Source organism: Mustela lutreola, chromosome 9 (assembly GCF_030435805.1).
Source record: "Mustela lutreola isolate mMusLut2 chromosome 9, mMusLut2.pri, whole genome shotgun sequence".
NCBI classification, from domain to species: domain Eukaryota; kingdom Metazoa; phylum Chordata; class Mammalia; order Carnivora; family Mustelidae; genus Mustela; species Mustela lutreola.
The window spans coordinates 92,769,527-92,783,758 of record NC_081298.1 but is presented as its reverse complement, the minus strand read 5'-3'; the positions used below and the strand labels follow the sequence as shown (position 1 = coordinate 92,783,758).

Genomic DNA, 14,232 nt, shown 5'->3' with positions numbered 1-14,232 from the left:
CTGACGACGAAAAGGCAAGGTTTGTTAAAAATCCTCGAGCTGTATAACTAAGATCTGTGCTTTGACCTGGATATTAATTATATTAAATATTATTTTAAGACTCTGAAGGAAGACAGGGAAGGAGGGAGGACAGGATGGAGACAGGGAGTCCCAGCTCCCCTGTCCAGCCCCCAGGGGCTCAGGCATAGCAGGGAATGCGGGGCGGGGCCAGGAGGGGAGGAGGGGCAGACGCCTGCATGCCAGATGAGGAGGCGGGGGCACAGCAGGGGGTGGGTGGCTGCAGTTCCTCCTCTCCGACGCCAGGCGGCGGCGTGGGCGGGGAAGGGTGGCGGTGACCCCGGCCGCCGCAGCAAGGGGGCGGGCCGAACGCGGGGCTCCATGTGGGCGCCGGCGCGGAGAGTGTGCAGCGCGGAGTCGCCATGGCGGAGATGCAGCAGCTGCGGGTACAGGAGGCGGTGGACTCCATGGTGAAGAATCTGGAGAGAGAGAATATCAGGAAGATGCAGGTAGCGGGCGGGGGTCATGCCGGGGAGTCCCGGCAGTCCGCTCTTCCTTTGGCCGCCGCGGCGCGCCGCTGCCCGCCTCTCCGCAGACCCGAGTCGGGGCGTCCCTGGGGTCGCCGCCGCGCTCTCGGAAGCACCTCTCACCCTCAGAAGTCCTGGAGCTTCCGCCGAGTGGATGCAATCTGTGTTCCCTCCCCACGCGCAAAGCTGTTTCCCCCCCCGGCCAGTTCCGGGGAGGGGGTGTTAGACCCCGGACCAGCGTTAGAAAGCCCTTGGTGTGAGGCGTTCGGTGTCACCCCCCTCCCCGCGTTCCTGTGTAGCGCTGCCCCTTCGGCAGGTGAGCAGGCGGAGGCCCAGAAAGGGCACGGCCAAGGTGAAACACCGGAAAGGCAAAAGTGTTTGGCTTCCTCAGTGGCCATGTCATGCCGGTTTTAGTGTCGCTCCACACATCGCTGGTTTGTACGGCCGTTGTGCTTTGATCGCCTAAATGGTCTGTGGCTGTTGGTCCTGCCTCCCTAACCAAATTGTGGGGTTTCTGTTATAGCGCTTCTTGAGTCATTGATTAATGGATCGGTTGCCCCCTGGTGGAAAGCAGATTGCTAGAGGTTGCTGACCTCTGAACCGAGTGGCATAGGTACCTGGTTTTCAGAATTTGACTTCATCTGACCCACCACTACGTTCTCCGTCCACCCAGTCTACGGTGCAACAAGTGCCAATGAGCTAGCAGCAAGAAGGCCATGGAACCTTCTGCTAGGCTTCGAGTATGCTTTTCCCATGTGTGGTTTTAGGTTCCTGATGTCTGTTAGGAGAGGTGCAAATAGAGATGCTCCTCTGTTGCACTCCATGATTATCTCTGCCCCAGAGGCTTTCCCGCCTCACCTCTCTCTCTCTCTCTCTGCCCTCCCTCCCCAGGGCCTCATGTTCCGGTGCAGTGCCAGCTGTTGTGAGGACAGCCAGGCGTCCATGCAGCAGGTGCACCAGTGCATTGAACGCTGCCATGCGCCTCTGGCTCAAGCCCAGGCCCTGGTGACCAGTGAGTTGGAGAAGTTCCAGGTGAGAAATACCCCAGGCAGAGGACTTCATGCCTTGATGGTGCTCTTTTGCAAGAGATGACAAGCATTCATTCAAAACTCTTGGCTTTAGCATCTTGGTTCTTTTAACATTTGGGACAGTCTTGTGGCCAGGCAGTCTTTATGGGGTTTGAAATTTGGGAAAAACTCCTGGAGGTGGAGTGCTATAAGTATTTCCAGAGACAAAATGATGTGAAAAGGAGTTCATGACCAAGAGCCTTTTCCCTCCCATAGACACAAAATACAATATATATACTGTATAGTGTAAAGCCTTCTAAGACGTGTATTCATTCATTTTTAAGCTAGTAGAATCCTCAGGAAGTGGAGTAGGCTAGTCATTAAGAGATGCAGATTGGAGCAGTATCTTGCCATCCTGTTGTGGACATGCCTACCCAGAACGACCCCTGTTTGCTACACCTAGGGGGCAGCTCCCGTGTCACTAAAGAGCAGTCATTTATGTGAAGGAGTAGTAATACTGACTCATTGATGCCTTCCTCGCAAGCCCCTCTGAGGTCACTAAGAGCAAAAGGTATCCACTGTATCTCTTTCTGGAGAAAAGAGTAGCCGCAACTTCATTTTATTCCCTTTCTATGACTGGAGGTTGGAGAAAGCAGAGCCCACTTCTGAACCAGTTTATTGAAGCCTGAGATCCTGTTCACATGGGACAAATTGTAGCTAATATGCAACTTTTACATTCTGCTCTATGGAATTCTTCAAAATCACTGACACTGCAAAGAACTGACTTACACAAAATCCTGAACCCAGAGAGGTTTCTTTGTGTTCATTTTGACAGCTAATTTTATTAATAGGGTCTTCGACATTTTGATTCTTGAATTGTTGTATAACTTTCTCCTTCTGTTCACTTTTTGGTCCTCTCCAATTAAGCTATTCTTCCACTCACCAGAACTGTTCTGGGCACTCCCCTCCATGGAGCTAAATCCAGTGTAATTTCTCATTCCTCATTTTACTCAGCCTGTCTGCATCACTGATGCAGTGATCACTCGCCCCTTTGAAACAGTTTGTTCAGTTGGGCATCAAGATACCTCACTCTGGGGGTGTCTGGGTGGTTCAGTGGGTTAAAGCCTCTGCCTTCTGCTCAGGTCATGATCCCAGGGTCCTGGGATTGAGCCCTGCATCCGGCTCTCTGCTCAGTGGGGAGCCTGCTTCCCCCTCTCTCTCTGCCTGCCTCTCTGCCTACTTGTGATCTCTGTCTGTCAAATAAATAAATAAAATCTTTAAAAAAAAAAAAAGAAAAGAAAAGTTACCTCACTCTGGTTTTCTACCTCTTTCCCTGGCCATCCTTTCTTGGGCTCCTTTCCTGCTTTTCCCCTCCAACCTAGCATTGGAATGCCTAGCGCTTTCCTTGGACCTTTTTTCAATCGAATTCTCTAGTCTCATAGCTATAAATATCTGCTATAAATATCATCTATAGGCCAAAAACTCTTACATTCATTCATATCTCTAGACAAAATTCACTCCTGATCTCCAGATTCATATATCCAACTGCTTCAACATCTCCCTTCATTTTGTCTATATCCCCTCACTGGAATGTAAGTTCTATGAGGGCAAGAACTTTTATCTGTTTTACACATTGTTGTATTCCCCAGCATTAGGAGAGTACCTGACACATAGTAGATATTCAGTAAATATTTGTTGAGTGTTTTTCTATAGCAAGTTCAGGTATTAAAGAATCTTAACTGTAGCTGACCAACAGCAGCCTCTAGTTACTTCCCACTTCCTGGAGGGGGCTTCTGTATCATTTATTCTATTATTCATCTGCTTTCTTGTCATGCTTTTTCTGGACCCTCCTGGTGCTACCCTCTATTTCAGTCAGGATAATCTTGGTTAATTGCACTATAGTGTCCCTTTAATTGATCAAGATTATATATGTCAAGCCACAATATGTAGGAAGGGACCTAGCACATGGTAAGCACTTGGTAAATGGAGGTCAGCCTTTCCGCCTTCTCTACTTTCTTCCTTCTTGCCACAGGACCGCCTTGCCCGATGCACCATGCATTGCAATGACAAAGCCAAAGATTCAATAGATGCAGGAAGTAAAGAGCTTCAGGTGAAGCGGCAGCTGGAGAGTTGTGTGACCAAGTGTGTGGATGACCACATGCACCTCATCCCGACCATGACCAAGAAGATGAAGGAGTCTCTCTTGTCCATTGGGAAATAGAGGTCTTCACAATTGGCCATCGGAGCTCATGGCAGGAATCCATTTGAGAAGAAATGGGAGTTTGGGTCTTTTAAATGAACTTTATGAAGAAATTAACAATGGCAGCAAGTTTGAGGCCCATGTCACTTGCCTCTGGACACTGGTTCCTTTATGTTTCGAACCTAAAAAGTGAAATGGAAAAAACTGGTGCTAAAATTTGGGTCAGAGATGGCACAGGAGAGTTTTTGATAGCCTAAATTTCACATGCTTGTCCTGGCACTAGGGATCTCCCTTGAACCAAGCCAGAGCCGACCTCCAAGATACCAGATTCTTCTCAGTACACAGGTACCAACAGGCTGGCAGGTTCCTAATCTGCCTATGATCTGGTGGTGTGAGCAAAGATGTGTCTGTTTGTTGCCAACTTCCTATTTACCAGAAGGATCACCAAATCATTTTTCTATAAGCTGTAAAACAAAATCCACAATGTCACTAATTTAGAAGGGAGAAAAGGTTTCTGGGTCTTTGTCTTGCTTGGTTTTATTTTATATATAAGGGCATGAAGTTGATTTAAGATGTGGAGTTGGGAGGGGTAGTTGAGTTAAGAACTTGGAACAGTTCTTGTGGATATCTGTTTCTGGCCATCAAGATATGGATATGCTTTTCTTGAAATATCCATTACATCTTCCAGCTAGGTAGGAGACCCTGTAAAAACATGACAGGCAATGTTGCACTGGGTATGGGAAGCAGATCTTCCCTCTCACTGGCTGCCATGATGGGCCCTGAGGCTGTCTGCTAGAGAACAGCAGGACAATCTCGTAGTGACACTCTCCCTTGAAAGGGGGTTTTGATTGCACTATATACAAGTATCCAGGAATGAACACTGAAGGAGGAACTGTTGTCTTCTTAATTACAAGTTATTAGATACTGGATTTGGAAAAACCAGTTTTTATAGAACAGAATGGAATGAAAGCCTAAACTCAGTATTGCTTATTTTGCCCCCTCAAATAATATGGCGCTATTGGGACAATCCCTTGGCAACCAGAAGGTCAAAGGAGAACAAGTAGGTGATTCGGGGGTGAGCTGTGATTCCTTTAAAGGAAAAGAGGGAAAGTCCCCCCTCCATTACCAAACACCTCTTTTTCCTGGGGCCTTTGCAGCAAGCAGTGTTCTGCCCCAGCTCTAGCACCTTTTCATTTTGATAAGGACCTTATTGTCTTTTTACCAACTTACTACTTGAAATGATAATATAGCCTGTGTTTGGTGTTTCAAGGCTGTGATATATTTTCCTAGTGGTTCAGTTCTAAAAAATAAATAAGGTTTAGTTTTTCCTCCACTATTATGTTTCTTTTGTCTGGGTGTGACTATACAACTTTCTTAGGATGCTTCTCTTTGTAGTTTGTGAAATAAGTTTCTTAAGAGGTCTTGAAGAGTAAAAATTTTAAAAAAAAATTTAAAGAGTAAATTAGTTATGAACTATGATTCAAATGCAGGAAAACTGAGGTCAGGTTACAGCACAATGACTTCCATTGGGGTGGGGGGGATGCTGTAAGGCTAAAAAAAAATTCAATACCCATTTCAGGATTCTAGCTTCAACTCAACACTAACAGCAAGAGGTGGAAAGGGTAATTAATGATCCCTCTTGAGAAAAATGCAACATCTAGGATTTTGAGTGTCAAGAGAGTATCAACTATGTAATGAGTTTAATTAAGTCTTTACTATCATTCGTATTTAAATAGAGCCATTCCTGAACATTAGGAATGAATCGAATTTTGGAAAATCATCCCCTACTTAGAATCATAATGGCTTTACTATTGTGACCTAAATCTTATATAATCCAAGTTGTATTTTATTCGTACGTATGCATTCGCCTCTTTTGGGTAACTTAAGTGGGAACAAGTTGGAGATCACTTTTTACACTTGATTTTCAAGTCAAGAGTATCTCATATTAGAGATGGTTACGTTTTTTATATTGGAACACGGTACATCAAGTGGGGTTCTGGAGGCAGTGTTACAAGATTTGGAGGATTGTCTTTAGGGAATACACTCAAGATTAAAATTCCTAGAAACTGAAGCCACTTCACCCTACTAATCTGGTGTCCAGAGGTCACTAAAGATGTTCTTGGAACCCTAGGCTTAGCGTGACGAGATGTGGGAATACGTGCCAAAGAACTATAAAGAGGCCCACTCCTCTAGAACCTGTATTCACGGTATATATGAAGACGACAATCAAGGCAATGCAACAGAGAGAGGGATAAACCAATTCCGCCTAGAGATTGGAGACAGAACCGCTAAGTCAATTTTACAAACGAGGAAACGGAACTGAGAAGAGGACTAGTCCCACCCCTAGCCCCATCTAGGCCAGTGGGTGGCGACGCAACCGGAAACACAAGATCGATCGACAATTTCGGGCGCCCCCAAAGTATCGCGAGGTGAAATGTGAGCTCCTCCGAGAACTGATTGGCTGACAGGGTCGATGACGTCATACGCAAAACGCCGGGCCTACCGCGGGAGCGCGAGGGACGCCACGAATTCCGTTTGGAGGCATCTTTGAGCTTGCCGAGTAGACACCATGAGCAAAGCTCACCCTCCCGAGCTGAAAAAGTAAGTATGTGAAAGGTCCAGGTGGCGGCTTCTCTGCGTGCGTTGAGTTCCTTAGATCCTCTCCGTTATCTGCAGTGTGCCTGGCGTGCGTGTTCTGACACGGTCTCGCGCCTCGGTGCGTGAAGCCCTCGCCGACGTCTCGTTTCGCCCAGGTTGGCCTGGCAGAGTTCCCAGTGGCAGAGAAGGGGCGTCTGTTCTGCTGTCTCGGTTTCCTGGGTGCATCTACCGGTCCCCCGGCCCCCAGCGCAGCCCCTCTCCCTCCTTGCTTGGAGACCCTGGAGTGCCATCCTTTGTTGGACTGCTTGAATAGCCTTCAGTGCTAGGTAGGGTGGCTGGAGAGTAGTTTTAGAGAGAACTAAGAAGATGGGTGGACTGGAAGTGTTTAATAGTAGGTGAGGATTCAGGAGCTACCTTAATCTTAGAGTGTGTTTGTAGCTAATGTAGCTTTAATTTAGAAATCCCATTCCTTTTTTTTTTTTTTTTAAAGACTTTCTTCATTTATTTGACGGACAGAGATCACAAGTAAGCAGAGAGGCAGGCAGAGAGAGAGAGAGGAGGAAGCAGGCTCCCCGCCAAGAAGAGATCCCGATGCGGGGTTCGATCCCAGGACGCTGGGATCATGACCTGAGCCGAAGGCAGAGGCTTTAATCCACTGAGCCACCCAGGCGCCCCTAACTTATTTATTTTAGAGAGCACATGTGAGGGGAGGGGTGGAGGGAGAGGGACAAGCCGACTCCACTCTGAGCGCAGAAGTGCTAAATAAGGTAGCCCAGTACTCCCTCCTCTACAAGAATACAGGTTTTTTACTATTTTAAATTTCATCATTTTTATTGTGCAGTTTTAGCAAATTCTATTGACTGTACCTACCTTGTGCTTACTTGTGCTTAAAATTTTTTAATCAGGGGGCACTTGGGTGGCTCAGTGGGTTAAAGCCTCTGCCTTCTGCTCAGGTCATGATCCCAGGGTCCTGGAATCAAGTCCTGCATCAGGCTCTCTGCTCAGCAGGGAGTTTGCTTCCTCCTCTCTCTCTCTCTGCCTGGTTGTGATCTCTGTCTGTCAAATAAATAAATAAAATCTTTAAAAAAAAAATTTTTTAATCAGTTATATAATTTGTACCCCTTTTTGCTTTTTCAGATTTATGGACAAGAAATTATCATGTAAGTTTCTTGGGGTTTTTTTGTTTTGTTTTTAATGGTTGCTTTCTACATGTGTCTTGGCAGTATATCATGTTTGGCACAACTTCACAAAAATTTAAGTCACACAGAACCTCTCTCTAATTCACATCCATTAATTAAGGAGGTTTATCAAAATCCTGTGCAGATAATTTTATATACCTAATTTCTGATATTTAATAAATTGCGCAGTACTTTTGGACTTTTCATGATTTCCTTTAAGCCTTCCCTGACTTAGACAAAATTAATGGTATTTTCCTGTTTTGTGATAGTTGCAAATATATCAACATTTTTTCCTTTAAGAGCAAAGGACCTGGAGCAGAGCTAAAACTCTGACCTATACAGTGCTAGAAGGATAGTAGAGGTAAAGACCTGGGCTACAGAGGCAGGCAGCCTTCCCTTTCCATCCCAGCTGTAGCCCACATTACCTATTTACCCTTGAACCAGTTTTTTAAGAAGCTCTATACTTCAGTTCCCTTGTGAAAACTTAGGATAATTCTACTTGATAGGATTTTTGTAAGGTTTTTTTTTTTTTTTATTTACTCTTTTAAAATTCCAAAATAGTTAACATAAAGTGTTGTATTAGTTTCAGGTGTGCAATATAGTGATTCAGCACTTCATAGAGCACCTGGTGCTCATCACAAGTGCAGTCCTTAATCCCCATCCTCTGTTTCACCCATCCCGCCCCAGCCTGGATTTTTGTAAGTTTAAATGTGGAACTAGGGGCGCCTGGGTGGCTCAGTGGGTTAAGCCACTGCCTTCGGCTCAGGTCATGATCTCAGGGTCCTGGGATCGAGTCCCGCATCGGGCTCTCTGCTCAGCAGGGAGCCTGCTTCTCTCTCTCTCTCTGCCTGCCTCTCCATCTACTTGTGATTTCTCTCTGTCAAATAAATAAATAAAATCTTTAAAAAATAAAAAAAAAAAAAAAAAAAAAAAAAAAAAAATAAATGTGGAACTAAATGTGAAATGTTTAGCCCATTGCTTGACATAAAGTAAGGATAGGATTGTATTTCTCAAGTACCTAGGTTTTATTCCACCTAATTTTTAATGAATAGTTGATATTTATTGGTCAGTTTTAAACTACTTTTTCCCTTTTTATAGTGAAATTAAATGGTGGCAGACATGTTCAAGGAATATTGCGGGGGTTCGATCCATTTATGAATCTTGTGATAGATGAATGTGTGGAGATGGCAACTAGTGGGCAACAGAACAATATTGGAATGGTGGTAAGTAAAGACAGAAGCTTTCTCTTAGAGATTTCATATTTTGAAAGTCTTGGATTAAATTGAAATTAGGCAAATAACAGGTAAAGTCAGACTTTCCATTTCCCACTTTGTTTAACATATGGTAGTCCTACAACTGTGATAGTATCCCAGTTACCTAGAGGTTAGATCTGAATCTTAAGCAGAACCCTCTGAGTGCCTTGGACTTGAAACAGCTGTAGGAAATCATTTTTGAGCTTTATAGCAGAGGCCTTTAGTTTCTGAATGATTTGATGGTTGTTTCCAAGACCCAGACTTTGAATCCCACTCTTCGTCCAGCACAGGACAATGTGACCATTGAGTTTTAGTAAGTCCCCAGTTTCTTGGGAAAAGTAAATCAAAAAGGACAACTTTGCTTTAGGAAGTCACTGAGTATAAAGATCTCTAAAATGTGGTAAGAGAAAAAAAGGTAGTAAGCGTTTCTGATTGTTAGCCTTGAGATTTTTTTTTTTTCCCCTCACAATTTTTTAATCACTCTTTCCAAGATGTGTGTTATTGCTCCTTTCAAGTGCATTTTCATTTGAAAACCAAATCAGTGGGACACCTGAGTGACTCAGTGGGTTAGGCCACTACCTTCAGCTCAGGCCGTGGTCCTAGGGTCCTGGGATCGAGTCCCACATCAGGCTCCTTGCTCAGTGGGGAGCCTGCTTTTCTCTCCTCCTCTGCCTGCTTGTGCACGCTCTCTATCTCTGACAAATAAATAAAATCTTAAAAAAAAAAAAAAAAAAATCAGTGGTCTGGGCTGGAAAAACAGCTTGGAGAATCCCTTGATATGAGGCTCCCACCCCACCTCCCCAAGTTTTATGCAAATAGACCTTCCTTTCAGGGACATTATCCTTGAGCTTCCATTGAAAATGAACAAAACTATGGGCAAATGATTAGCATCCAGGTTATTCTTTTTTGTTGTTGTTTTTTTTTTTTTTTTAAAGATTTATTTATTTATTTGACAGAGAGAGATTACAAGTAGGCAGAGAGAGAGAGGAGGAAGCAGGCTCCCTGCCGAGCAGAGAGCCTGATGCGGGACTCGATCCCAGGACCCTGAGATCATGACCTGAGCCGAAGGCAGCCGCTTAACCCACTGAGCCACCCAGGCGCCCAGCATCCAGGTTATTCTAAAAATGGTTTTAAAATACCACCACACACACACACCCCCACACACACAATTCCTCTCTACCCTTTCCTTTTACAAATTCAGTAATCTTATTCGAGGGGAGGGTAAATTATGTTTTTAGTTTCTATCTCAACAGATTTGCTAAAAAGATTGAAGGACTTTGATATCTAAAAGTTCTAATTTGGGAAGATAACTTTTCAGAGAATTGTGTGACACTAATTGGAATTTTATCTGAGAAGGAATTGAACCTAGATGATGGATCTTTCTCAAAATTTTCCCCCTAAATTTTAATGGGCTTAGTCTTTATACAGAATTTGCCTATCACGTAAGTACGTACTCATAACCAGTCATCTCTTCCACCTCTGATGCTTATTGTATGACCAAAAACGTTTATATTAGTAGGCAGTAATTCTTGCAGCCTAGTTAACATTTTGAAAATGAAATAATGGGGGGCATCTGGGTGCCTCACTGATTAAGTGGCTCCGGTCATGATCTCAGGGTCATGAAGTCAAGCCCTACATCAGCCTCTCTGCTAAGCAGGGAGTCTACTTCTCTCTTTCTGCCCATCCAGCTGCACACTTGTGCTCTTTCTTTCTTTCTAATAGATCTTTAAGAAAAAACAGAACAATGACAACATATTAATTGTCCTTAATAAAAAGACTTTTTGAGAGAGAGAGAGAGAGCGCGCGCGTGTGCAAGGGGGAGGGGCAGAGAGCAAGAATCTTAAGCAGGCTCCACACCCATCATGGCGCTCCCACAGAACTTGATCTCCGGATCCTTAGATCATAACCTGAACCGAAATCAAGAGGCAAACATTTAACTGACTGAGCCAACCAAGTGCCCCCAATTAAAAGACAGTTTAAAGGGCTTTTTGTTTGTTTGTCTTAAATATTCTATTTATCTATTTGTCACAGAGAGCAAGTGAGCATAAGCAGCGGGAGCGGCAGGCAGAGGGCATAGCGGTCTTCCTGCTGACCAAGGAGCCCAATGAGGGACTTGATACCAGGACCCTGAGAGCATGACCCAAGCCAAAGGCAGATGCTTGACTGACTAAGCCACCCACACGTCCCTAAAAAGACATGTTAAAGAAAATGCAAGAATGTTTTTTCTGAGGTTGGAAGAAAAGCAAATAGGTTACGGTTTTGTTTTCACAAGCTGTTTGGCAAAGGAGACTGTACACTGGCTTTGCTATTTCCTTGTTCAAGTCAGTGACCCATTAAGGCCATTGAAATTACGTAATACTGTTTTATTTAGAGTAGTATTAAGAATGTGTGTGTTCTGAGGCACCTGGATGGCACATTCAGTTAAACCTCTGGCTCTTGATTGTGGCTTAGGTTGTGATCTCAGGGTCATGAGACAGCCCTGCATGGGGTTCCTTGCTCAGCACAGAGTTTGCTTAAGACTCCCTCTCCCACCTGTGTGCTCTAAAATAAATAAATAAATCTTTAAAAAAAAAAAATGTGTTCTGAGGGGAAGATAGTATGTATGAGGGACCTGTCAGCTGGGAGATTATCCAATGATGTCTCAACTGGCTTCCTGTGAAACATCCCTGCTGTTGTCAGTGGCCTCATTTCTGTCTTACTCTTTTAAGATTTCACTCCACCCCAGAGTTCCCCTAAGACCACAGTAAAAATTCTGTATTAGGATGCTGTGTAGTTCAGGGGTTCTCACTAGCTTTGTGGTTCTGTAGTTCCATTTTAGGTTTATATTCTTTATTAGATAGCTGTGCCCTTTGAAAAGACTAAAAGTCTGAGCAGCATTTTGTAAAAACTAGCACTGAAACACAAAAGGAGCACTATGGAATTCCGGACCTAACGGTTCCAGTTTGATTTGGAGAATTAGGCCTAAACACAAGGAGAAAATAGGAAGATTACTGTACAGCAGAGGTGTCCACCCACTAGCCTTACGTCATGTAGTATGTGGTATGCAAATATGTGTGCAGTACCTCATATTTTAGAAAATAATTGATGAAAGTCACAGCGTTTTGTCTTTTTTATAATGCCCCCAAAAACCTCAGATCTGAAATTCTTAGTTATCTGAAATAACTTCTCTGCCACCCTCCCCTTTCTGGGGTCAGAAGTGGACACATTTAAGGGAGAAGGAGGAAAGAAGGGTAGCAGTTTTTCATGTTTTGATCACAGAGATGTGATGTATACCATCTTTTGCAAATAAGCCAGGAATTAAACCCTTGAGAACTATTTTGTGCTATTGTTTAGCTCTCGTTATCCCTAACTTAGAGAACTGTAGGCTCCTTCAGTCCCCACCATCATTTTCAGGGCATTGTTTTCTCTTCATGCTGCCCTTTACCACCACCCCATCATACTCATTGCTGTTTGTTTCTGCCAGGCTCCCAAGACACTGTTCCACCTGTCCTGTTCCTTTCCCTTCTGTCAGCTGCAGTAAACATGCAGGGTCATTTGTTTATTTAACAGGTTCTTACTGAGCCCTCTGTGTGCCTGCCACTTTAGCCACTGGGGTTATTGCACCTGCTCTCATAGTAATGACATTTGGGTGAGGAAGACAATAACTGTATATAATAAATAAAGCAGATAGAATGGAGGGGAGAAAATAAGTTTTGGTGGGGTTTTTTTGTTTTTGTTTGTTTTGCTTTGTTTTTTCTCCAGCTGCCTACAAGCATAGCTCTACTTAGAATCTCCTTAATTCAGAATGCCTCCATTTCTACTATTTCCTCTTCTCATTTCCAGCTCTACTTGACCTGATCTTTGGCTACAGTATGACCTACAGTGCACCAGGGATTCCTTGTGTTTGCAGCCTCCTTGCCTTCTAGTTTAACTTACTTTTCTACCCATCTTAAACTTGGTTACCAGCCATTTATTTTACCTATGCTTATGAATATCCTTCCTTGTCCTCATTTATGGAATGGCTACTATATTAGGCACTGTGCTCCTAGGACCTTTTCTTTATAACTTCTCTTCCTGCACATAAGCTGTCTGCCATTATAATATTGGTTATGGGGCTCCTCGGTGACTCAGTGGGTTAAAACCTCTGCCTTCAGCTGGGTATGATCCCAGGGTTCTGGGATTGAGCCCCTTGTTGGGCTCTCTGCTCGGCGGGGAGCCTGCTTCCCTTCCTCTCTCTCCCTGCCTACCTCTCTGCCTACTTGTGATCTCTGTCAAATAAATAAATAAAATCTTTAAAAAATAATAATAATAAAATAAAATATTGGTTATTCCCAGGGTGCCTGAGTGGCTCAGTGGGTTAAAGCCTCTGCCTTTGGCTCAGGTCATGATCTCAGGGTCTTGGGATCGAGCCCCACGTCGTGCTCTCTGCTCAGTGGCGAGCCTGCTTCCCCCTCTCTCTCTGCCTGCCTCTCTGCCTACTTGTGATCTCTGTCAAATAAATAAATAAAATCTTTAAAAAATAATAATAATAATGGTTATTCCCTTGGCTGTGAAACTTCATTGGCTTATTATCGGTTTCATTATGTCTTCCAAGTACCTTAACATTGGTGTTTGAGGCCTTCTAAGATTGGGTACAGACTTTCCTACTTCCCATCATAACCTTTTACGACATTCAAATTCGATTCTTTCTTTATCCCCTTACACTTTTTCATCTCAATTTTGTTTAGAGTTCTACCTTCCTGTCAAAATTCTGCCCTATTTTCAGACCCAACTAAAATGTGATCTTCACAAAGCATACTTTTCAGTTTACATCCTGGTTTGTTCCTTAAGTTATCTTATACCCCTAAACTGACATTCTGCTGTACATTTTGACTTACAGATCGCTTGGGACAGAGATGGGTATGTTATTTTACTGCAGTTTAGAAGGTGAAGTGAATCATTGAAGATTTAGCATTCTCAAAAGGGTACTTGTTAGTCTTGTTAAATCCAAGAAAGTATGTATCTTAACTCTAAAAAGGCTTACTGACTTGTCATGATTAAAAGACCGTATCTCTGCACCTTGAAAAAAGCCCCACAAACTGATCTTTAATACTGAAAAACCATTAATGATTTTGTGAAAATCCTTTCATTGATGACTGACAGATAAATTATGTTCTTTTCAAATTTTCTTTTTAGGTAATACGAGGAAATAGTATCATCATGTTAGAAGCCTTAGAACGAGTATAAACAATGGATGTGTTTGTTCATCAGAAGAATCAACTGCTTCCACATGTCCCCTCTCCATAGTACCTGTTTTACTACAATATAAAAATCAGATCGTGTGCATTCTCATATTGAGCTTTTTTGTTAAATAAACTTTTATAATGGCCAAAAATGCTTTCTGACATGCTGAATGTAGAATTGAGTATTAGCCCTTATTCTAATTTTTTCTAACATGAACTGTTCTTGGTTGAGATTGATTTGTTCTGAAGCTTTTATGCACTAATATAGGAG

The 14,232-nt window shown here is 43.4% G+C and overlaps 2 protein-coding genes across 3 annotated transcripts; both read left to right on the top strand.

The window, feature by feature from the left end:
* Positions 1-333: 333 nt before the first annotated feature.
* Positions 334-5,064, top strand: FAM136A (family with sequence similarity 136 member A). The gene is made up of 3 exons (XM_059187984.1): positions 334-506; positions 1,416-1,556; positions 3,564-5,064. Exons 1-3 carry the CDS (start codon positions 420-422, stop codon positions 3,750-3,752), a joined length of 417 nt encoding a protein of 138 aa, XP_059043967.1. The 5' UTR covers positions 334-419; the 3' UTR covers positions 3,753-5,064.
* A 1,117-nt stretch (positions 5,065-6,181) lies between these two features.
* SNRPG (small nuclear ribonucleoprotein polypeptide G) lies at positions 6,182-14,113 on the top strand. 2 transcript variants are annotated; one of them, XM_059187986.1, is made up of 4 exons: positions 6,182-6,332; positions 7,467-7,489; positions 8,606-8,730; positions 13,915-14,113. In XM_059187986.1, the coding sequence occupies exons 1-4, from the start codon at positions 6,301-6,303 to the stop codon at positions 13,963-13,965; spliced, it is 231 nt and encodes a 76-aa protein (XP_059043969.1). In that variant the 5' UTR covers positions 6,182-6,300; the 3' UTR covers positions 13,966-14,113. The 2 variants fall into 2 exon arrangements, with proteins under 2 accessions (XP_059043969.1, XP_059043970.1); XM_059187987.1 differs by lacking the exon at positions 7,467-7,489 and having other exon boundaries at positions 6,195-6,332.
* Positions 14,114-14,232: the final 119 nt, after the last annotated feature.

What these genes read in the sequence shown, in the direction of transcription:
- FAM136A (XM_059187984.1), top strand. Translation starts at nt 420, where the DNA reads ATGGCGGAGATGCAGCAGCTGCGGGTACAGGAGGCGGTGGACTCCATG. An exon ending in AGAATATCAGGAAGATGCAG is followed by an intron (nt 507 to 1,415) that starts GTAGCGGGCGGG and finishes CTCCCTCCCCAG; the next exon opens with GGCCTCATGTTCCGGTGCAG. An exon ending in GTGAGTTGGAGAAGTTCCAG is followed by an intron (nt 1,557 to 3,563) that starts GTGAGAAATACC and finishes TTCTTGCCACAG; the next exon opens with GACCGCCTTGCCCGATGCAC.
- SNRPG (XM_059187986.1), top strand. Translation starts at nt 6,301, where the DNA reads ATGAGCAAAGCTCACCCTCCCGAGCTGAAAAA. An exon ending in CACCCTCCCGAGCTGAAAAA is followed by an intron (nt 6,333 to 7,466) that starts GTAAGTATGTGA and finishes TTGCTTTTTCAG; the next exon opens with ATTTATGGACAAGAAATTAT. An exon ending in TATGGACAAGAAATTATCAT is followed by an intron (nt 7,490 to 8,605) that starts GTAAGTTTCTTG and finishes CCCTTTTTATAG; the next exon opens with TGAAATTAAATGGTGGCAGA.